The sequence below is a fragment of the Papio anubis genome, chromosome 4, assembly GCF_008728515.1.
Source record: "Papio anubis isolate 15944 chromosome 4, Panubis1.0, whole genome shotgun sequence".
Lineage (NCBI taxonomy): Eukaryota > Metazoa > Chordata > Mammalia > Primates > Cercopithecidae > Papio > Papio anubis.
Window position 1 is genome coordinate 50,781,094 of NC_044979.1, and position 24,800 is coordinate 50,805,893.

The 24,800-nt window shown below is 43.8% G+C and overlaps 1 protein-coding gene and 1 pseudogene across 1 annotated transcript in view; both read left to right on the forward strand.

Moving 5' to 3' along the window:
- Nucleotides 1-632: 632 nt before the first annotated feature.
- LAMB1 (laminin subunit beta 1) overlaps nucleotides 633-24,800 on the forward strand; it is an 85,612-nt gene continuing 61,444 nt past the window's right edge. The window contains 8 exon segments of the mRNA XM_031665250.1: nucleotides 633-719; nucleotides 856-978; nucleotides 2,094-2,269; nucleotides 5,345-5,480; nucleotides 8,861-8,934; nucleotides 16,977-17,165; nucleotides 17,255-17,318; nucleotides 22,541-22,743. Of these exon segments, the coding sequence (XP_031521110.1) occupies nucleotides 942-978; nucleotides 2,094-2,269; nucleotides 5,345-5,480; nucleotides 8,861-8,934; nucleotides 16,977-17,165; nucleotides 17,255-17,318; nucleotides 22,541-22,743 (879 nt within the window). The 5' untranslated portion in view covers nucleotides 633-719; nucleotides 856-941.
- LOC116274848 lies at nucleotides 3,856-4,041 on the forward strand (annotated as a pseudogene).

The following is a 24,800-nucleotide window of genomic DNA, read 5'->3' on the forward strand; positions in this document are numbered from 1 at the left end:
GATTTTTTAAAAACAGAACTAGCCGTTCAATTCAATGCCGTGACCACCTGGGTAACAGGGACTACAGAGAGGTCCTGAATAAATGTGTGCGCAAAGAATTGCAGGGCGCACAGCGCTTCTCCTCCTTCCTAGGAAGACACCGTAGAAGTCGCGCCCATCCCAAGCTCTTGGATACTGGGGGTGGAAAGGAAGTGTCACTTTCTAAAGAACAAATACGACAGGTCGACCCTGTTTCTAAAGAGTTAACCCGCTTTCCCTGAGCCCACGGCACGACAGTTTTAGCCGTGGGCACGTTTGGTGATTCACTTCTTGCGAACGTAAATGCGCGAGTCCGCGGTAGGTCCCGCCGGCCCCCTGGCTGGGCGACTTGAACACCCACCTCGGAGACGCCCCCATGCATCCGCCCCCCTCGCTGGACGGCCACGCCGCGCGCCCTTCTGGGACGCGCACCCCGGGGCGGACCCGCGCTGGGACTGGGAAGCGCCCCAGCCTCGCAGCCATCGCAGACACAGCTTTCAAACAAAAGAGGCGCCCCGGGGGGTGGGACCGGGACCTCACCCGGTCCTCGCAGAGTTGCTGCCGCCCGCCCCTTCAGCCCCGGCTCTCCGTGTGCGCATGAGCAGAGGCGCCTCCCTCTGTTCCTCCCAAGGCTAAACTTTCTAATTCCCTTCTTTGGGATCGGGGGCTGCCAGGAGCAGGGCGAGCGCTAGCGTCGCCGGGTGAGAACAAAGTGGCTGCGCGATTTTTCCCCCTTTCCAGCCCACCCCCAGCTTCCGTGGGAGCGACAGGAAATGGAAGGGCGCCTCTACTCTCTTTGAACATTTGCCTTTTTTCCCCTCCTTTTCACCTCTATAGAAAGGAAGACGGGAAGAAAGGGCAGGCCGCTCGGCGGGCGTCTTCTCCACTCCTCTACCGTGTCCCCGTGGCTGCAGGGAGCCAGCATGGGGCTTCTCCAGGTGTTAGCTTTCAGTTTCTTAGGTAATTCCGTGGAAACGGTGCGGGGAGGCGGATGGACTTGGGCATGGGGAAGGAAAACCCAAAAGCTGTTTGCTCACCTTCGAGGGAGACTGGGGGCTTGGGAGAGGGACTGGATGGAAATGACGCCCCTAGGATTAAACGCCAACGCCCTTGCTTTGGTGGTGGCTGGAGACGGCGCACGCGGAGTGCCGCGGACCCGCATCCCCCGGGCTCTGCGCCCAAGTCCCGGCCCCTGCGGGCTCCCGCGGTCCCCGCTCAGGGTTTTGCACCCTCGGCCGGTTCACCCTGGGTTTCCCCACCGCGGAGGGCAGGTTCCCTGGGGTTGGCGGTAGTGACTGAGGAGGGCTCTCCAAAAATCCATTGCCCAGGAAAGTGCCTGAGCTGAGCGGAGGCTTCATTCTGGGAACAGATGGGGGCCATGTGGCTTTAATTAACCATCTCTGTTTGTCTCCGGATGGCACCAGAAACAGCTGGACCTGGCGCTGCCCTGGAATGGCGAAGCCTTGAAACCACTCCAGAGCCCCAGGGACTGTCCATGGGCTCCCCTACCTCCGGAAAGCGGCGTCCACCGCGAGACCCGGCGCCTCGCCCCCAGCGAAGCGCCGGTGACCCTCGCGCGTGCACGCACACGCACTCTCGCGCCCCGTGCTCACAGATTTCCACGCGCACACTCACACCGAGGATGCGCAGGCTGCCGCGTGCACGCGGGTTCACGTGCGTGGGTGTGTGGCGCTTGGGGGGTCAGCCTCCCTGCGGCGGGCTCCAGGCACGTCTAAGTGGAGGGTCTATACATCCACCCTTTGTTGGAGGAGCTGCTCCCCGGGGCTGATCAGGGTGGGCGCGAGCGTCGGTGGGTTTCCCAGGAGGGAGGCTCTCGCTGCTGGACAGACCTGATGACGTGTGTGGGTTTCTTTCCGTGTCCTCCTCCTTTCTGAGTCCCTGCCTTCCCAGCCTCTCCTGCGCTCATCTCTCCATTGTCCTTTCTGTGCATTTTGCTTTCTTCCGAATGGACTGCCCTCTCTCCGCACCCACTCCCCCGCCCACGCTTTTTCGTTTTGTTCGGACTCTACTCCCTGCTTGTGTGCCCCCAACCCTGTCGCCTGTCCTTCCCGCAGCCCTGTGCGGAGCCCGAGTGCGCGCTCAAGAACCCGAGTTCAGCTACGGCTGCGCCGAAGGCAGTTGCTACCCCGCCACGGGCGACCTTCTCATCGGCCGAGCACAGAGGCTTTCTGTGACCTCGACGTGCGGGCTGCACAAGCCCGAACCCTACTGTATCGTCAGCCACTTGCAGGTGAGGGCTGAGAGCCGGGTATGAGGCTCTTCTAGCGCCTCCTCCCGTCCAGACCTAAGGGGCAGGCCCTGGGGACTCCGCATCCTTCCAGCAATCCAGATAGGAAGCGCAGCCAGCCGGGGAGTCCCGGGATTAGGCTGGTAGCTTACCCTTTCGCCCCATCTCAGTTTGCACAGTTGCATCCGCCACACATTTCCTGCTGGCGCGGTCAGTATGGAAAGGCAGGACTGCCGACAGTCCTGGCTGCCCCAACCCAGGGCCTCCAAAGGCCTGATTGTGTGTGTGTGTGTTTTAATCTTTAGTTTTGGAAGTGTGCATTAAAGGTGATTTATCCTCTTTTTAAAACCCAATGATCTTGGGTTCCGCCCCCGCCCCCAACCGCATCTTCACTTGAGTAAAGAGGATTCCAGCACTGACAGGCGTCTTGCAAGGTGATTCCAATCACTGAACGAACCCGTTTTCCTCTCCTCACTTGGTGCTGTTCCCAACTAGATATCAGGATCAAATGCTTGCTTTCACGAAATGCCCTGGTTGCCGTGGTACCCTGATAAAGAAAGACCACAGTGAAATTTCAGCGTGTTACCTGTTTCTAAAAGAGGGCCCAAATTTTAGATTTCAGGGGTCATTTATACAAACTCAAAAGTAATTTTAAAAGAAGACACAAAGTATAAAATATCCAGAATCAGAACACTTTTCCTTCATTTTTAAAAACGAAGCTGGCCGGGTGCAAAATGACTCACGCCTGTAATCCTAGCACTTAGGGAGGCTGAGGTGGGAGGATCACTAGAGCCCAAGAGTTCAAGACCAGCCTAGACAACATAGCCTCTGTCTCTACAAAAAATTTTTTTAAAACTTAGCTGGGCGTGGTAGTCCACACCTGTGGTTCCAGCTATCTAGGAGGCTGAGGTGGGAGGATTACTTGAGCCCATTAGGTCGAGGCTGCAGTAAGTGATAATCAGGCCTCTGCATTCCAGCTTGATCAACAGAGGGAGACCCTGTCTCAAAAAAATTTTTAAGTAAAAAAAGGCTGATATTTCTGGCCTCTAACAAAAGCGGAAAGTATCAGTCTCACATTCAGGGCAAGTTCCAAGCTAATTGCCCAGAATGTGGTCAGCCCACCCACCGATACAGTTGCCCTTCAGAAGGAGGACAGAGTATTGTGTGTGGTTTGCACAGCGGATCCCTTAAAATGGAGTCACTTTTACAAAGCAGAAAGCCCATTCTGGAGACCTGATAAATTAGACCAAAGGAATGTGGTAAAGTGGATTTCGTTCATTTGTTTCCAGGTTTATACAGAGATGTCTAGACTGCTTCCTCCTGATTAGAAGGGAGGCTGTAATTAAACTTTTTTAAACTTTTTTTTTTGGAGTTCTGGTGATTGTTCTCCAGTACTAGTTTCCTTGACTACAAGTTATTGAAGGCAGTTGATGTTACTTTTCTAATATTAGCATTTACATTTTACCTACAATATTATGCTAACATTTTCTTGAGAGGCCAGGACATCCTGTAAATGAATCACCAGATTATGAAATCAACTTTGACCAAAATGAGAATCAGACTGTTTGTATTAAAAGCAACTGGGAAGGAAGACTGTCCTCTCAGAGATTATTTCTATAGTTCGTTACTGGAGAAGTTTCTCTGAATGTGTAGAGAGCATCAGAAACCACAAGAAAGAGGCGCAGCGGTCTCTCCTGAGTGTGAAGCTGGCTCTTGGTGTTGCTTCTTGGTTCTTCTCTTCCTTTGGAAGAGGAAGAGGATGCAGTCTTAGTAGTTCCCCTTAAAATAAATAAATAAATAAATAAATAAATAAGCAACTGGAGCCAGGCTCTCTGGTATATCTGATTAGCCATGCATTTATGAAGTGCTTTTCACAGATAGCAGGGCCTAAAAAAGGGACTGGATACGTGCTTTTCTCAAACATCTAGTGGGCATCAAGATAGAGGAAGCTTGTTTTATCCAGGCTCCCAATGCATCCCTGGCTTTTGGTCTCTGTTTTTTAGACAGTACACCTTGCCAGTCTCCAAATCCTTTTGAGAAGAAGATAATAACTAAATAAATACAATGTGAAATACAGTGTAAAAGTACAGTCAGTTAATTGTGTCCTTATAAGAATATTATGCTTAATCAAATGTTGTTTGTAACATACATGTGGGTCTCTTGTATATTTCAGTCTTAGTCTCATTTTCAGACTTAAGAATAATCTGCATTTCAGAAAATGTAGGTACAGAGCAAAGCTCTAGTAGAAAGGGAGCTATTAAGCTCTGTTGTTTATGATTTGCCTTGACGGAATGCACAGAAAGTAGATAACTCTCCTAACCCAACTGCCCGGGTGGCTCTGGCTTCCATTTTAGGAAAAAGAAAGAGAAATTCAATGCTACCCTAAAACTTACAGTCTATCTTCATCCTAGTTCATGACCATGTTGGGGTTCTTTGAACTGGCCCCAGATTATAGTGGTCCCAACATGGTCTGGTCCTTCCAACAGTCTGGCCCTCCCTTCCCCAGATATTCTGAGCAATTTGCAGGTTAGCCTGCATGCCCCCACTTTTGATTCACTGCCCAGGCAGGGTGGAAATGAAGAAGTCTTGTTCTGTGGTTCCCAAAGCTTCTCTAAATACTTCTGCCTAATACTTGGTTTCTGCTTCATTTAGGCTTTAGAAAATCAGGCCAAGCGAATTGTATTTTTTTCTTTCATTTTTAGTTTGCTTTCTGTCAGCAAAAATTCTCTAATATCTCCTCTACATTTTACTGTAGAGTAAGCTTCTCTGTTTATTGAGATTAAGGTTTAAGCCTAGAAATTTGATTTTGGTTAGATTAATAGCTTGAGGAAACAATGCCGTCTTTTACTTTAGACCTTGAATTTGCAAGGAAGGAGGAAATTATTTTCAAGAGTATTTTAGACTCAGCAAGTTAAAAGTGAAAGATGTGATACAAATCACCTAAGCAATTTTCACACATTCATTTTTCTTGAAGCTAATAGGTTGATTTTTGTATTATGGGCTTGATGGGGTTTTTTTAATTAAAAATGTTTTTAATGAGGTTTCTTTCTAGACTGATGAACTCAACTTTGTTTTCAGGAGGACAAAAAATGCTTCATATGCAATTCCCAAGATCCTTATCATGAGACCCTGAATCCTGACAGCCATCTCATTGAGAATGTGGTCACTACCTTTGCGCCAAACCGCCTTAAGATTTGGTGGCAATCTGAAAATGGTATGTGGTTGGTGTGGCGACAAGTTCCATTGAGTGTGATTGATAACTTGGGTGGAGCTTACAGGTTCCTGGGTGTTTGTAATTATGATTTGCTTCTCTGTCCTGTAAGTATGGCCTCTGACAGATTGACTGCCTGGAGCACTAACTTCTCTTGGTAAAATCTTATCCTTCTTCCTGAAGCATGTATTTCCTATAAGAAAGCAGTCTTTCATGCTAGACCAAAGGAGCATTTCATAGTCCTCATTCCGAGGGGCTTTTGGAGAGAGTGCTTGTGTGCCCGGGGGGGTTGTGTGGGGAGGGTATGGGTACTGTCTCAGGCCCTTATTCTTCCACAAAACATAACATCTTTCACTTTGATCAATCCCAAAGGAAGGGGCAGAATCACAGCCCCCACTCCTCCCCTCACCGCCTTCCTTCATCTACAGAAAATTTCTTGATAGTAATAATAGCACTGTGAATAAGCAGCAAGATGTAATTTTTCAAAGACTCTGTCAACATGGATATGACCCCAAGTCAAATGGTTCCTCCAGTGATTGCATGAATTACACCCTTTTTCCTGTCTTTGCTGTTTGGGATTTTGTTTAATACATTCATCAAATATGATTTTACTGTTGCTGTGCCATGAAGCCCAGATGAGTTTCACATTTATTTCAAACTCGGATGCTGAAATTTGGGGAATAAAGGTAGAGTTAGTGTTTTTGTTAATCAACAATGTACCATTAGATCTTCTTTTAAAAAAAATGTGAAAGTATCCTCAAAGAAGTGAACATAACCCTGGTCGTTAAAAAGCCTGGAGACTACTAGATTTCTTTATTCTATGCCCTACACCTGGGGAGACTTTGGATGCTGTTGCAGCCATCTATCATTCTGTAAAGACAAACACCCTTAATAGATTTCTTTGTCATTGACTGTTTGTGTATTTTTGAGGCAGAGTCTCACTCTGTCTGTCGCCCAGGCTGGAATGCAATGGTGCAATCTCAGCTTACTACAACCTCCACCTCCCGGGTTCAAGTGATTCTCCCGCCTCAGCCTCCTGAGTAGCTGGGATTACAGGCACATGTTACCACGCCCGGCCAATTTTTTTTGTATTTTTTAGCAGAGACGGGGTTTCACCGTGTTAGCCAGGATGATCTTGATCTCCTGACCTCGTGATCCACCTGCCTTGGCCTCCCAAAGTGCTGGGATTACAGACGTGAACCACCACGCCCGGTTATCATTGACCGTTAAATTGCAATATTTTCTAGACTATTGGTTTCTAGGGAGAGTTGATTTGTTCATTGGTTGGCCTTGGCAATTCACTGGTTACAAACTTCACTGGGTCATCAGAAAGCATGTATCATTTAGAGCCATGTTCATTCTTATGGGGGCATATTTTGGTTGATACTTCAGTGTGAAAGAGAAGTTTCTGTAAATCTGCAATGCATCCCGAAGACTTCTGAAACAGCAGCAAGCTTATGACAAAGACTAGGAGCATTTCCTGATCTCCCACATTCTTCCAGTGAAAGACAGTTTGAAGAAGATGTCTCAACATTAGGATCGAGACTGTCCCCATTTTAGTCAACAGACAGTGAAACAGTTTATCATGTGCTGTAGTTCTAGAGGAAGATTTGTCTTGGTTATGTCGAGTTAATCAACTTCTACAACTTTGAATCTGTGGGACAAAAGAGACCAGATGCCAGAAAGAAGAGATTTTCCAGTAGAGGGGCTTGAGTTCTCTGTCACTCTGTCACAAGAAATTAGATGAGATTAGACTGATGGAACTTAGTCTTTAGAAAGTCAGACTGATTGTTACTATACCCTATCATCTCTGTGTTGTCTGATCACAATTGAAGACTTTATGAACGTGATTTTATCTATTTTCTGTGTGTTTTGCAAAGTTGTGCTTATACATGGCGGGGTTAAATTATCAGTGTCCGGGCACAGAAACGAGCTTGGAATGTACAACTATTTTTACCCATCATGATGATCTATTCCTCGGTCTGACAGAAATCCAATATACTATAGAAGAATGACCTTGTTTCTTTTTTCTGGGTTTTTCTTCCCATATAAAAAAAGCCTGTAGTGCTTTATCAAGTTATAAATCTAAATGGAATGTGCTTTTGGCGCACACATTGCAGCATATGTTCTTAGGTTACAGAAATGGCATTAGTCTTGCTTCGCACTTTACATTATTTTGTTATCTCTTAATTTTGAACAAATATTGTAGGTTTTTAAAAGTCTGGAAGAGGAGAGACATACAGTTGCCTAACATTTCACTCAAAAATAAATGCCCATTGTAGTTCTGTAATATGGTTCTTTTTAATAAGTTAGATAAGATTAGTTAGTATGATTATAATGTTTTTCTTTTAACATTCCAGCTAACTCATATCCGTTCTAGTGACCACTTTCCACGCCTCCACCCCCCCAACTGACTTGGCAATTTTCCAGCAAGAGAGTTTATTTCAAAAGGTCCTCCTGATTTCCTGAAAATACACCAGCCTGTGACATGATTCATTCTGACACATTCCTGTCTTCCCGCATTTAAGACTCTCTTGCTCTGGAAGATGGACCCCAAAAGCTCTCTCAAACACAAGAAGCATGGAAAGTCTCCCTTGCTGAACAGGCAGGCATGAGAGCTCTAGGGACTGGGGAGGAGGTGCTTTCCATCTCTGGAATTCCAGTGGCCTTTTTAATGTGTTTAAGTGAGACTGATTGACCCTCGGGGCAAGGGTGCAAAGGCTCATTTGTTTGTTCAGGCTTTCCCCTGAAAGAGAAGATGTTAGTATTTGTTCTGAGCCAGTTTATTTGACCGACTCTTTTTTCCTCTGGCATTGTTTTTCATTGTGGAAATGCATCCAAAGGTTTCCCCATCAGGGATAGGTTTTTCTAAGTTGTAGCATAACTAACATATGTGGTAGACTCTTATTTATTTTCTTTGCTGCTGCATAGAGAAAAAGGAATATTTGTGTTTCTACTGGAGGAGGATTGTGTCCTTGTGCATCAGACTGCAAGCTGACCCCCTACTGTGCACAGGAAGTGCCCTCCCGTTTTTCCTTTGAGAGCAGCTTGGCTTAGAGGGTTGGGAAGATGTTTCACTTCTGGCTAGGCAAAGGATGTCTTTCTTGACAGCGACTAGAGGCACTCTGCCAGATGTCTTGTTCCAGTGAGCAGATTCAATCTGTTGAACTCCAGAATGATTTGTGGAAAACTAAAGAATCATTGGACTTGTGCTTTACCATGGGATTATTATTTAGTTTCAGCTTCAGCTTAAGGTAGAATGCAAGGATACTTTCTATGGGGAACATAAAAATAATTTTAAAACATAGTCTCAACTATTCACAGATGTTTCTGTTTACAGTTTCATTTGTTTTTTGTTTTTGTTTTTTTTTAATCTCCCGTAGGTGTGGAAAATGTAACTATCCAACTGGATTTGGAAGCAGAATTCCATTTTACTCATCTCATAATGACTTTCAAGGTAAGAAATCCATAACTTTCTCACAGATGGCACATGAGAGTACTGTGTAATGTCCCCTTTCACAATGGATGTCAGATGTGAGTTGACCTAAATGGGAACTTAAATATTATTGTTGCCATAAATTGGGGTAATTGAGCAGTTTTTAAAACATCAGCATGAATAACTGCATTTAACAAATACTCTATTTTCATGACAATAAGTAGAAAGAGCCTCTATTCTAAGGTAATTCAACTGTAAACTTTTAATTAGGTATCTTTTTATTTTTCCATAGAGTAAGGCAGTGTTGACCCTCTTCCAAACCGCAGTAAAACATCTGGAGAGTAAATCCCTGGTCCCTTGTGTTTATGCTTTAATACTGACTTTGGTAACTGGAAAGGAAGTGTATTCTTTTTGGTTTTCAAAGTTTTGCAAAATTTGTGGGAACAGTTTTACAGTTCCTTAAGAAATGTGTAATGCCTTCCTAAATGTGGATTTTCTCATCATTTTTCTTTGAGAGATGTAAAATGACTCCAGAACTAGGGAATGTCTCTGTACAAAGTCCCTTTGTTTCTTCTTAAGCAGCTGCCTGGAAATGACAGACTTCACATGGCTTAAAGTACACATTGGCGCACAGAAAACCCATAATTTACTTATTGCTTCTCAGATTAAAAATCACTTTTGAATAGTTTTCATTTGGAGTTGGGAACCTTATCTACACCCTCTCAGGAAAGGAAAAGGTGCCAAGGATAGATTTACCATGTGGGCAGGTAGCCATGAAAATCTCACTGTCTCTGCCACCAAAGTGGGAGGCCAAGGAGCTAGGGTGGGCGGGGGGTCAGAATGCAACTAGGAGGGACGTTGGGCTGTGCAGTTCCCAGGCCTGAGCCTTCATCCCCGTGCCCACTCCCCAGCAGCCTGCTGTTCCTGCTGGAGCAGGAAGGTGGGCACTGTGACTGTGACACCTGGTATTGAGAGTGGTGGGGAAGGTTTCACTAAATAAATCGTCAACTACTCCTTGTCACTAACCGCTTGTCCCTTCATTGACCACATAATCAATCTGGTGATTAAACTGGTGCTCATCGGCATATAAGGATGTTACCTTTAAGTTATGTGACACGTAAGAATACTCAAAATCATCTTTATTAATGTTTATGATCCTATCTTTTCCTTTGCAGAGGGCATCTGTTCATGGATAGTTCTGAGTTCATCTAGATCCAAAAGTCCTTTGGGCACATGTTTTGTAGTTGAATACTCACTCAGGTGAATACAGTGGGAGAAAGATGAATTTACTCATGTAGGTGCAGAAGGTAAAACGGGGGCAGTGATTGAACTGAGACACGCAGAATGGCTATAAGCTGGGGCCAGGTGTGGTGGCTCACACCTATAATCCCAGCACTTTGGGATGTCAAGGCAGGCAGACCACTTGAGGTCAGGAGTTCAAGACCAGCCTGGCCAATATGGTGAAACCCCGGCTCTATTAAAAATACAAAAATTAGCCAGGCTTGGTGGCACGTGCCTGTAGTCCCAGCTACTTGGGAGCCTGAGGCAGGAGAATCGTTTGAACCCTGCAGGCAAATGTTGCAGTGAGCCAAGATCATGCCACTGCACTCCAGCCTGGGCGACAGGCTGAGACCCTGTCTCAAGAAAAAGAATAGGTACAAGTTATCACACTGGTTTATGAGAAAACAACTCATCCTTTGGGTCCTAGCTCCAGTGAGAAAAGCAACATCTATGGGGTTGGGTACATGGGGTGTGAATCCCTGTCTGCTCCTTCTTGGCATGTGTGGCCAGAGCTGTGACTTCCTCATTGGTAAATGGGAAGAGGAATAATACCGACATCATAGGACATAAGACAGAATGGTGATGGTCTCCTGTTCCCCTCTGTTTTTTGTTTTTTGTATTTTAAATACTGAGTCTCGCTCTGTTGCCCAGGCTGGAGTGCAGTGGTGCAATCTTAGCTCACTGCACCCTCCACCTCCTGGTTTTAAGCAATTCTCCTGCCCCAGGCTCCTGAGTAGCTGGGACTATAGGCACATGCCACCACACCTGGCTAATTTTTGTATTTTGGTAGAGACAGGTTTCACCATGTTGGCCAGGCTGGTCTGGAACTCCTGACCTCAGGCAATCTGCCCATCTTGGCCTCCCAAAGTGCTGGGATTACAGGCGTGGCCACTGCACCTGGCCTGTTCCCTTCTGTTCTAGGAATTCGGATAATCTTGCTGGCCTGGCATATAGTGGGAACCTGAAAGTCTTTATAAATGCAGATGCTTGGCATATAGTAATTGCTCTACAAATGTTTACTGAATGAAAGAATAAGTGGATAAATGAATTCAACCATCTTCTGTTTGTAAGAAACTACACTACTTTAAGCCTTACGGGAAATTGTAAAGATAGCATAGTGACTGCCCTCCAGGAGCTTCCAGTCTTCCAGGGGAGAAAGATATACTTGCAGATAACTTACAGTACATGACAGAAGGTGCTAATGACTACAGCAGAAGTTCAGACAATGTATGTTAGCCCGGAGGAGGGTGAGATTAATTTTAGCCTGCAATAAAGAAGAAACCTAGGACTGGGACTGCACTTGACCTGGGCCAGGAAAGGAGAGCAGGATGTCAGTGGGAGGAGATGGAAGAAAGGCCATTCATGGCCAGAGGGAAACAGTCTGAGAGCAAGGCACTGGTGGTGGGACAGTGGGTCAGGGTTTGCTCAGCAAGTGCTATGTAGATTTGCCTCGAGTTTGGGGTAGTGAGAGAAGGAAAGTAAAGTAAAAGTAGAAAAGCAGATTAGACACAAAGGGCATTGACTCCTTGCTAGGGAGTGTGAACTTTATAAGAAAAAGGGAGCCGTTACAACTGATCAATCTTAGAAATTCTTTTTTTTTTTTTTGAGACGGAGTCTCACTCTGTTGCCCAGGCTAGAGTGCAGTGGTGCGATCTTGGCTCACTGCAACCTCCGCCTCCCAGGTTCAAGCGATTCTTCTGCCTCAGCCTCCCGAGTAGCTGGGATTATGGGCATGCGCCACCACACCCGGCTAATTTTTTATTTTTAGTAGAGACAGGGCTTCACCATGTTAGTCAGGCTGGTCTCGAACTCCTGACCTCAAGTGATCCACCTGCCTCTGCCTCCCAAAATGCTGGGATTACAGGTGTGAGCCACTGCGCCCAGCCTCTTTTCATATTTTTAATAATGAATGATCATTTCTTGCCAAAATTTTCTACTCTGAGGTGATTGGGATAATTCTGTTGCAAAAACATTAACATTTAGTATGACTCTTTTTTACTATATTCTTGCAGTTAGTAACTGCAGCTATCTTGCTATTTTGTGCTTTATTTTTGTTTATGCCAGTCTTAAAGATCCAGATTTCTGGATCTTTAATTAAAAAAAAAAAAAAAAGAACACCAAAAAAAAAAAATTGGAAACCATTGACAAGAAAAGGAGACCTGTGTTTCAGGAAGGTAGCCCAAGAGGAAATAGAAAGCAAGGACTGGGATGGCAAAAATAAAAGGCACGTTGGGATGCTCTATTGATGTCAGCATTGATGAAACATTAATGGAGGGTTGGTGCTAATGCAAAAACTGGCTGTGATTCTCAAGTAGGAGGGAGCCTCTTCCTGCAACCCAGGAGTCCTGTATCTTAGAAAGCTTTTTCAAATCCCATGTGTCCACTCACTGCCATACTCTGATACTCTCTGCTGTTACTGCCTTTGAGGATCGTTGCCAAGATGAGGAGCCCCTGTTTTCTAAGGGCAGTCATTTGGATCCTTTAAAATCAAAAGCTGAACCATGAAGTAGAGAAATATTAGAAGCAGAACAGTGGAAGGAAAGGGCTGAATCAAAAATTACTTAGGGCTGCTCTGCCTATGGAGTAGCCGTTCTTTTCTTCCTTTACTTTCTTAATAAACTTGCTTTCACTTAAAAAAAAAATTACTTAGAAAGTCAAGTGAAATAACTAGGAAGACGGTGAAGCTACTAACAGTAGTGAAATCAGGAAGAAAACTGAGGTTGTTGATTTTTTTCCCCAAGTTTGCCGTAGAGACGGCTAATTGCTAAGTAGATTTAGACTAGCAAAAGCTCATTTAGCATGTACACAGTATGTTTTTCTATATTGCTAGATGTTTCAAAACTCATAACTCTTGGCCGGGCATGGTGGCTCATCCCTGTAATCCCAACACTTGAGGGGCTGAGGTGGGAGGATCACTTGAGCTTCAGGAGTTCAAGACCAGCCTGGGCAGCATAGCAAGACCCTGTCTCTGCAAAAAATTTAAAAATTAGCCAGACATGGTGGCACACACCTGTAGTCCCAGCTACTCAGGAAGCTGAGGTTGGAGGATCGCTTGAGCCCAGGAGGTCAAGGCTGCAGTGAACTATGATTGTGCTAGTGCACTCCAGCCTGGGCAACAGAGCGAGACTCTATCTTAAAAAGACACAAAAAACTCATAGATCTTTTGTTTATTATAAATTCGGAGGCAACTGTGCAGCAACAGCAGGCCTGAGAAGGTTGATGACTAAGCAGAGAGCATGGAAAAGATTCTATTCTTTAGGTAAAATGTGTTGTTCTGGTTTCCAGCAACTTCTTAACTCCACAGGAAATTGGATGACTCGTCGATGGTCCTTTGGGACTTGAAAGTTTCCAAAAGAGAGGGAGAAGGAAGCACAGCCAGAAATGGCTTTCACACTTTTTCAGACCTTCCCCTCTCTGACTCTCCCCAAGCCTCCCAGCCGGGTTCTCACGGGGAGTTTGCCATGGTACGTGGCACACATGGTTCAGTTAGTCCTTAGGAATTTTTCTCTCTTATTTTAAAATTCTTAGGCTAATACTGTCTTGAGTTGAATATGGTATCATTTTCTTATATTCCTGAGTAGGTGAAAAAAAAACCTGAGCAGCTAGTGAATGAATAAGTCAAAGAGTCTGTCAAAACGTAATTGTCCATTTTCTTATCCTTGACATCTTTTATCAGAGAAAAAGCCCAGCAGGATTATTAAGGAGGGCTAAAGAAAGCCTAAGCATGTAGTTTTCAGCATTAACTCTCACCCAAATTTCTGTCAAGCATTGGTTTTAATTCAGAAGTAAGTGTTTTTATTTAGGTTCTGTTTTCTAGGTCAACTGAACTTTCCTTTGATCTTCTTCCCTTGTAATGTGACTTCCAATTCCCAAAATGCATCACTGTGTTGGTCAGTGTCAAAGCCTTTGCCTGATTGCCTGTTTTCGGTGCTCTTTCTGCTTCATCTTTTACTTCCAGTTTTCTCTGTTCACCACACCCTCCTAAATCTCCCTCTTGCCTTGGTTTCAGAAGACTGCCTTTTTTCTCTTTCCTCTCTGACACTCATTTTCCAGTCTTCTATGCCTTTAGCCAGCGAGGGAGAAAGATAGGCATGGATTTGAATCTAAGCTCTGCCTGTAACTAGCAAATCAATGTCTCCAAGCCTCAGTTTTCTCATTTGTCAGACAAATGTGTTGTGAGGGGGCATTGGTTTCCTAGGGATGCCATAACACAGTGTCACAAGACTGGGTGGCTTAAACAACAGAAATGTATATTCTCACAGTTCCATAGGCTAGGAATCTCAGGGTAAGGTGTTGGCAGGGTTGGTTTCTGCTGAGGCCTCTCTCCTTGGTTTGGGATGGCTGTCTTCTCCCGGTGTCTTCACACCGTCATCCCTCTGTGCATGTGTGTGTTCTCATCTCTTCTTACAAGGACACCAGTCATATATGATGAGAGCCCACCCTCATGACCTCATTTAACCTTCATTACCTTTTTAAAGAGCACATCTCCACACACAGTGACTTGAAGTATGGAGTTATATCTTCAACATATGACTTTTGCAGAAACACAAATAAGCCCAAATTATAGAGGGCTAAAGTAAATAATGTAATGAGTGGTACTGGCACCACTTGGTTTTCCTTGTCTAGCCCCTGGTTGATACGTTTTTCTGGAGCACAGACTTAGACTCTCTTTATCTTGCCCATTCCTTTTTCTTTTCTTTTTCTTTTTTTTTTTTTGAGACATCATATACTTGGAGGTTTCAAATATTATGTGTGTGCAGTGACTCCCAAATTAATGTTTCAAGCTCCCTTCTTGCAGCTGAGTGCCAGACCACTTTTTCCAAGTGTCTGATGGGTGTCTCCACGTGGACATCGCACATGTGACTAATTCGCCTACAACCAAATGCTTTCACGCCTCTTCCCTATTGTTGTCGTTGGCAACACATCTACCTAGCTACCCAAGTGCAGGTGCCCGCATTTCTTTCCTCACTCTGCCTTTTCCGCTGCAGTCTCATTGATCACCAAGTGTAATTCAATATAGTCTTCTGTCACTAAATTTTCAGAGTGGTCAGTTCCATCCCTTTCTATCGACATTGTAACTTCTCAAGTTAAAACCTTCATCTTTTTTCTTTCACTTCGTTTTCCTGTGCTTTGTGTTGTCCATGTCCAGTAACTCTACCACAAGAGTTATTTTTCTAAAGCGCAATATGATCATTTCATTCATCCACTTAAATTTTTTAGTGTTCCCTTTTCATTGCAAAAAGATAAGTCCCTTAGCATGGCAACTCCTTCTTATCCAGGCCTGACCAACCTCTTCTGCCACGTGTAGCCACCTCCACCCACTGCCTGGAAAATACCTTGTTGCCCTTCTAAGATCCAGTTTGGTCCGGGTGCGGTGGCTCACACTTGGAATCCCCTCACTTTGGGAGGCCAAGGTAGGTGGATCACCTGAGGTTAGGAGTTCTAAACCAGCCTGGCCAACATAGTGAAACCCCATCTCTACTAAAAATACAAAAATTAGCTGGGCGTGGTGGCACATGCCTGTAATCCCAGCTACTCGGGAGGCTGAGACAGGAGAACTGTTTGAACCCAGAAGGCGGAGGTTGCATTGAACTGAGATCATGCCACTGAACTCCAGCCTGGGCGACATCAAGACTCTGTCTCAAAAAAAGATCCAATTTTATGCCTTCTTCTCTGTGAAGTATTCCTAGCTTTTTTTTTTCTTGGCAGTAAAATATCCATAACAGAAAGGTTACCATTTTAACCATTTTTAAATGTGTAATTCAGTGGTGTCATGTATATTCACAATGTTGAGCAATCACTAAGACTGTCTATTTCCAGAACTTTTTCATCACCCCAAACAGAAATTCTGTGGCTATTGCCCCTCTGTCCAGCCCCTGGTAACTGCTAAACAACTTTGTGTCTCTGTCTACTTAACCAATTCTAGGTATTTCATACAAGTGGAATCATGTAATATTTGTCCTTTTGTGTGGCTTATTTTGCTTAGCATAATGCGTTCAAGGTTCATCCATGTTGTAGCATGTATTGGCATTTCGTTCCTTTTGGTGGCTGAGTAATATTTCACAGTATGTATATATCACATTTTGTTTATCTTCATCAGTTGATGGGTACATGGGTTGTTTCCGCCTTCTGGCTATTGTGAAAAATACTGCTGTGGTAAACATTCATATACAAGTGTCTGTTGGGGTTCCTGTTTCCAATTCTTCTGGGTATATACCTAATAAGGTAGAATTGCTGGATTTTCCAGCTTCTTGAGTTACTAATTTCTTCCTCTTCCTTTTCCAAAGCACATTGCATGCGACCCTACTATGGTGTTTGACATAGCATATTGCAACTTATTGACACCCATATCTGTACCTCATTGGACTGTGTATAGCATATAGACAGCATATAGGCCACTGGTTGCTACTAAGGAGGTAGTCATACATTTACTGAATAATTAAATGAACGAATGAAGGAACAAGCACTCAAACTTGCCACTCATATTACAGTGTACATGGTGACTAAATACACGAAAGTGCCTGTTTATAATAAGCTTCTGAAGAGAAACAGTTTACTTATCCAGTAGTGTGGGGAAAAGTGCCCATTTTAGAGGCTAGACACTTTCATTGCGAGAAGAGGCTCCGTGGAACAGCTTAAATTATTTGAAATCCAGCCACAGTCTGAAATACAAACCACATGCAGTTCAAGTTTGTGGCATGCAGTTGAGTGACATTTTTACCTGAGATTAAAAAGGGCTACCAATAAAAAACATCAAATGAGATTTTTGCTCCTGCCTTTAGACATTCCGTCCAGCTGCTATGCTGATAGAACGATCGTCCGACTTTGGGAAAACCTGGGGCGTGTACAGATACTTCGCCTATGACTGTGAGGCCTCGTTTCCAGGCATTTCAACTGGCCCCATGAAAAAAGTCGATGACATAATTTGTGATTCCCGATATTCTGACATTGAACCCTCAACTGAAGGAGAGGTTTGTTTGCTTCTGTGTTTTACATTCTACTTGCAAATCTACTTTTTGATTATTGCAAAAATACCAGTTATTCTTGTTTCCATTTTTAGGTGATATTTCGTGCTTTAGATCCTGCTTTCAAAATAGAAGATCCTTATAGCCCGAGGATACAGAGTAAGTTCATTTTCAAATAAAAGTTTGTTTTTGTTTTTTGTTTTGTTTTGTTTTGTTTTGTTTGAGATGGAGTTTTGCTCTCGTTGCCCAGGCTAGAGTGTAATGGCGCAATCTTGGCTCATCGCAACCTCCCCCTTCCGGGTTCAAGTGATTCTCCTACCTCAGCCTCCCAAGTAGCTGGGATTACAGGCATGAGCCACCACGCCCAGCTAACTTTATATTTTTAGTAGAGATGGGGTTTCTCCATGTTGGTCAGGCTGGTCTTGAACTCCCAACCTCAGGTGATCCGCCCACCTCGGCCTCCCAAAGTGCTGGGATTAGAGGCTTGAGCCACTGCACCTGGCTCAAATAAAAGTTTTTGTTTTGTTTTGTTTTTTGAGACAGAGTTTCACTGTTATTGCCCACACTGGAGTGCAATGGCGTGATCTCGGCTCACTGCAACCTCCATCTCCCAGGTTCAAGCAATTCTCCTGCGCCTCAGCCTCCCGAGTAGCTGGGATTACAGGTGCCCACCACCACGCCCAGCTAGTTTTTTTGTATTTTAAGTAGCGACGGGGTTTCACCATGTTGGCCAGGCTAGTCTCAAATTCCTGACCTCAGGTGATCCACCCACCTTGGCCTCCCAAAGTGCTAGGATTACAGGCGTGAGCCAACGCGCCTGGCCCAAATAAAAGTTTTGATGGTAAACAGCAACCGTGGAATAAGTATTACTCGGAATCTAAATATTCGGTGCTAAATCTACCTTCTTCATTTTCCTTCTTTCTCTGCATTATCTGACCAGAGGGTCTTGAAATTAGCAATAATTACTCTCCACTGATAGAGAATACATTTACATCTGATATAAGATGTAAATACAATACATCCAATATAAGATTTAGAAGTTATCAAGTAATTATATTGATCATAATACCTTATTTTATTGCTCAGTACATTAATTAGGGTATATATTGGGCTTTTGTATCAAAGTGTCCCCACAAATCTAGTTGTTCAAATAAGATGAAAGTTTCTTTCTCTCTTATGAAACCCATCAAAGAGTTTTCTAGGGAAGAAATGTAGCTCAATTGCCATAATTAAACTTACCAGATAAAAATACAGGATGATGCCCAGTTACATTTGCAGATAAATCATTCTTTTTTTAAGCATAACTATATCCCATATACCCCATGTAATATTTGTGTTTAGTACAAATGTTTCCTGTGCAATATTTGTGGTTGGTATAACTATGTCCCATGTGATATTTGAGACACACTTTATCCTAAAAAATTATTGTTTATCTGCAATTCAAGTTGAACTGAGTGTTGTTTATATTTAACTATTTATTGTTAAATCTGGCAACCCTAGTTATAAGGCCACCCATGTTTCCAGGTTTATTCACATGGTTAGAGTTAGACCACCACCACCATGTCCTCATCTCAACTCAGGAGAAGAGGGAAGATGAGGCAAGCAAATTCCATTTAAAGAGGAGACGTAGGCCAGGTGCAGAGGCTCACTCCTGTAATCCCACCACTTTGGGAGGCCAAGGTGGGCGGATCACTTGAGGTCAGGAATTTGAGACTAGCCTGGCCAACATGGTGAAACTCTGTCTCTACTAAAAATACAAAAATTAGCTGGGTGTGGTGGCGCATGCCTGTAATCCCAGCTACTCAGGAGGCTGAGGCAGGAGAATTGCTTGAACCCAGGAGGCGGAGGTTGCAGTGAGCCAACATCGTGCCACTGCACTCCAGCCTGGGTGACAGAGCAAGACTCTGTCTCAAAAAACAAAAAAATGAGATGTGGAAGTTGTACATGTCACTTCTGCTCACATCTCATTGGCCAGAATTAGTCACATGGCTGTACTGCAGGAGACACTGGGAAACATCTCTAGGTGGTCATGTGCTCTACTAACACTCTTGGTGAGGGCTGCTACTATCAAAGGAAGAAGGGAAGAAAGAATACTGAAGAGAAATCAGAAGTCTCTGCCATACTCAGTATACTCAATAAAATGAGGGTTGCGTTTCCATTTAATAGAAGAATAAGCTGAAGCTTATAGAGTTGGATGTTATTACATAAGGTGATATGGCTATTAAATGGCAGTCAGATCTTGAATCCATATGTTACGGTGCTCAGTTCAGAGCTCTTTACCACATTCAACAACTGCTCTTATTACACAATTACATTTTAATCTTCTGGGGAGGCATGTATGGTAATTAAAAGAAAGGGCTCACCGGGTGCGGTGGCTCACGCCTGTAATCCCAGCACTTTGGGAGGCCGAGGCGGGTGGATCACGAGGTCAGGAGTTTGAGACCAGCCTGACCAACATGGCGAAACCCTGTCTCTACTTAAAACAGATAAGTTAGCTGGGTGTGGTGGTGCACACCTGTCACTTGAACCCGGGAGGTGGAGGTTACAGTGAGCCGAGATCACGCCATTGCACTCCAGCCTGGGTGACAGAGCGAGACTCTGTCTCCAAAAAAAAAAAGAAAAAAAAGGAAAAAAGAATGGGCTTTGGAGTCACAAAGTCCTGGATTTAAATGTGTTCATAAATCATAAATGTGTTCAGTAAATCAAAGCTGTTGCTACAGTTATTGCTGTTGATGTTGCTGTCGCCAGGGGCTCTGGTTTGAGTTTTGCACAGGACTAGTCCCAAATGTTGGAATGAAAGATGAGACTGCCTCTCCTGCTACTAAGGTGCAACCAGTTGAGTAGAGGCGGGGCTGATTCTTGCTGATCTCTCCCAGCTGCACAAGGCCCTATGTTTAACCAAGGCCCCAAGGAACTTCCAAACTTGAAGCATGGAAGAGTAGAGTGGAAGAAGTCCAGGGAATATTGCCAGAAAAATACTGCTTCCCCATTGAAATTAATGTTACATGTGACCCAGGCTGTCTCTGGTCTGTAATTTACTCATTCATTCTGTTGTAAAACAAATATTTAATAGATGTGTCCAGCTCTGCACCAATTTCTGAGTGAGCCATGAGGGCTTTCCTCCATGTCTCAAAATGCAGTTGTGAAAAATGTCCACATGGGCTCTGGGACAGATACCCCCTAAGTCCCTAAAAAGACTCAACCATCTGCCCCCTTGTAAGGTGAAATTTATGGGACTTGGGGGATGTGTTGTCTTTATTATTTTGATTCTTTTGTCTTTTGTTGTTAAATGGCATCGGAGAATCTTTTTCTATGTTATGGAAGCATGCATGTTAGCTGATCATGCTTTTGATTTAATTTGTAATCAAAGGAGCAAAATCTCTTTAGTTGTGTATTGTTGAGACCTCTGAGACTCACTTCAAAAGTGATTTGCCTCTTAGAATAGCAGTCAAGATGAGGCTTGCTTGTTAAATATGGCAGGAGAGAGTGGGGGGAGCGTATTTGCTCTACTGAGGTTTCCACAGAGGTCAGTTCAAGGGTTTCTAAATACTCCAGCTGCTCTTCAAGTTTATTGTTTGGCCTCTTGTCAATAGGTGCTTGTGCTCATTTTGTGCAGGAGGATTTGTGCAGGAGGAAGTGTTGGCGTTCATAACTGCCATTCATTTGGGGAGTACCACGGTTTCTCTGTTTAGTTTTTGAGTTTACAAAGAACCTAAGTTTAACACATGGACTTTCCCTTTCTACCCGCAGCCATTTCTGTAGCTTCATTGTAAGCTATGCATATATTAAAAGCATTTGAAATTGTATTTGGGCTTTGAAAGTATCTGATGCACTGGGCCACTACCATGTTGTCTTATGTTGTAAATTATAAGAATGCATAGACATAACTGACAGTAAAGAGCCATTTCAGAACTTGAGAGTGCAGACAGATGAATCAAACTCTGGGGATCCAGTTCAGCATGAAGAACTTAGTAACTCATGAAAACCCTGTGGAGAAGGTTGAACGGCTCTTGGTTTGTCTAGTTACTATAGAATGTAGTTGGTAGCCCAGCGTTTATAATAAGCATAAGTCTGCAGACCTAGGAAGAAGACGGAAAGATAAAATTGATTTACAAGTAACTTGTATTTGAGAAAAAATAATTTGCCCCACATCCTAATACTAAGCTTCTTTATGCTTATGTCACTATATAATATTGAAAAATGTGGAAATGCTTTGTGAAACTGGGACAAAAAAAGTTGTGGACCGAAATGTTGCTTAAAAACTTGAAATATTCTCTCCTTGGGTTATAGTTATTCTATAGCAGTAACACTATTTTGGTAACTTGAATGTCATTTAAGTGGTGGGAAATTTCAAATAGTATTTTCCCTTCCAAAAATAGAAACAAAAATATTTCTATTTTATAATAACAGTGAGAATTGGAGTGCTTTGATAAATCTTTTCCCACTTGAATGGAATTTTCTGATGTTGAAACTGACACTAATTGCTGTGGGAAGCGGAGGGCATTGTGCTACTTCAAATTACTGTCTGCCCGCAGGTTCCAGCAGTCATGCAGCTGCATTCTTACAATTTATCCACTTTCACACTTCTTCCTGAACAGTTGCTCTGCAAACAGACCCATCACAAAATAGATACTCTTTTTTGTTGTTGTTCAGGCAATTCTCCTGCCTCAACCTCCAGAGTAACTGGGATTACAGATTACAATTAGCCACCACACCTGGCTAATTTTTTTTTTTTTTTTGGAGACAGAGTTTTGCTCTTGTTGCCCGGGCTGGAGTGCAATGGCATGATCTCGGCTCACTGCAACCTCCGCCTCCCAGGTTCAAGCCTCAGTCTCCCTAGTAGCTGGAATTTCAGGCAGATGCCATGATGCCCAGCTAATTTTTGTATTTTTAGTAGAGACGGGGTTTCACCATGTTGATCAAGGCTGGTTTTGAACTTCTGACCTCAGGTGATCCGCCCACCTTGGCCTCCCAAAATGCTGGGATTACAGGTGTGAGCCACGCATGCCCGGCCTAATTTTTGTATTTTCGTAGAGATGGGGTTTTGCCACGTTGGCCAGGCTGGTCTCAAACTCCTGACCTCAAGTGATCCACCCGCCTTGGCCTCCCAAAGTGCTGTGATTACAGGTGTGAGCCACCATGCCCGGCCGACATTCTTATGAAACTGATGAGAGGGCAGCAAGCTTTCCTCTTTCCAGTCATGTTATGTTAGGCTTCATTATTGGAGTTCATTATTGCATCTAGATAATGCAAGATGGGGAACTTAAGCTATTTTCGTGTATCATGCCTTTCTCTAAAAAGAAATGATGCAAAAAACAAAAAAACAAAAAAACTTCTTGCTTGTCTGATCGTACTTTTCATCTTCTTGATGACCTTCTTAGATTTATTAAAAATTACCAACTTGAGAATCAAGTTTGTGAAACTGCATACTTTGGGAGATAACCTTCTGGATTCCAGAATGGAAATCAGAGAAAAGTATTATTATGCAGTTTATGATATGGTGGTTCGAGGAAATTGCTTCTGCTATGGTCATGCCAGTGAATGTGCCCCTGTGGATGGATTCAATGAAGAAGTGGAAGGAATGGTAAGTAAGCCCTCTGTGCACCTTTCTCCTTTGTATGGCTGGTTCTAAAATGCAAAGTCAAGCTAGTCTTACCTTAAGCCTTTTACATTTTCCGGGGGTTTTAGTTTTACAGAGTTACATTTAGCCCTTTGCACCATACAGGTTGTTGATTGTTGATTTTCTCTTTGAAGAGTTTCTTGGACACGGAGAATGTATAGACTACTCATTTCATAGACGATGAATTTTTGGAATTTGTTGCTTCAGGCTATTGCTAAAGTAGATATTTTAGTCAACAAGGATTAAAAAGTTGTCTAAATAACAATTGAGTCTGCCTTTACATTAAGGAAGATTAAAAACCACAATTATGCTAGAAGGCATAAATTGATCTCAACCCAAAGAAACGGATTTTTTTTTTTTTTTTTTTTGAGACAGAGTCTTGTTCTGTCGCTCAGACTGGAGTGCAGTGGTGCAATTTTGGCTCACTGCAACCTCCACCTCCTGGGTTCAAGCAGTTCTCGCGCCTCAGCCTCCCGAGTACCTGGAATTACAGGCCCACACCACCACGCCTGGCTAATTTTTGTGTTTTTAGTAGAGATGCGGTTTCACCATGTTGGCTAGGCTGATCTCAAACTCCTGGCCTCAAGTGATCCGCACACCTCAGCCTCCCAAAGTTCTGGGATTATAGGCATCAGCCACTGCGCTGGGCCAAAACTGGATTTTTTTTTTTTTTTTTTTTTTTTTTTTGAGATGGCGTTTTGCTCTTGTTGCCCAGGCTGGAGTGCAATGGTGTGATCTCACCCGCAACCTCCGCCTCCCAGGTTCAAGCAATTCTCCTGCCTCAGCGTCCCAAGTAGCTGGGATTACAGGCATGTGCCACCATGCCTGGTTAATTTTGTATTTTTAGTAGATACAGGGCTTCTCCATGTTGGTCAGGCTGGTCTCAAACTCCCGACCTCAGGTGATCCACCCGCCTCGGCCTCCCAAAGTGCTGGGATTACAGACGTGAGCCAATGTGCCCTGCCTACAGCTGGAAAATTTTAACCCACACCCATGGGATATCATTTTAGGGATCAAATGGAGTTGATTTCTTTCTCTCTTTTCCTCTTAATTCCATTCTTTTCCCACTTTTATGCCACGTTTGCAACTTACATTTTGAAATTTGGGATTCGGGTGATTTGCCAAATGGATAGATGTGTTTAAAGTATTCTACTAGTATCTAGAAGAATTCTTATAGACCTAGAGGATTTTAAAGCCAGATAGGATTTATGAGATCACCTAGACCAACTATTGGTGATAGAGGAGCCCGAGGATTAAGTAATTTACTAGAGAGCCCTAAGTAAATGAGCAGCAGGTGGGAGCTCAAGCCTCTCCTCACTGTGCCCAGGGTTCCTTTCACTAAGCCTCACCTCATGAAGGCTATGCTTACCTGCTGTTGCCTTTTCAAAGATTGTTAGTCCTTTTCAGAGAAGGTACAGGATTGAGTGTATTCAGCCCTTTAAAAACTTCTGCCTTCCCTTTACTCCAGTTAGAACTTCTGTTGCATAACAAAAGTTGAATTTTTGACAGAGCCTGAAGGGGAGGGAGGTATTTCTCTAATCTTATTGGTCTATCTTTCAGAGACTGCTAGGTAGATTATACTCCCTTTACAGCATAACAAATCAGCTGTGTAGCTAATGTCCTGTTACTGTCATGGGTCTCACAACATGTGCTGTTGATTCAGACACAATAGGGTCTTATGGTATGTACTTTGGAACTGGTTTTCAGTTTATGTAAAACTACCTGGTAATAACAGGACTTTAGTCTTCTGCTAACTGCATTCCCACCAAGGTGGGTCCAGGAGGGACCTGTCTGTCCTGTTCCTGAATTCCATTCTGTAGAAACTCTTGTGAAGGTGAGATGCCCATATACATGCATATTTAGTGAACCAAAAAGCCATAATTCATTTATCATTTATATGCCTCAAGGGTGGTAAGTATGCCTTACAGTGACACAGGCAAAATCGTGTATCATGGGCACTTCATCAAGCAAATTAATATATTTCTTTTTCAAGATCTTATATCTCCTTACGTAAAAAGGAA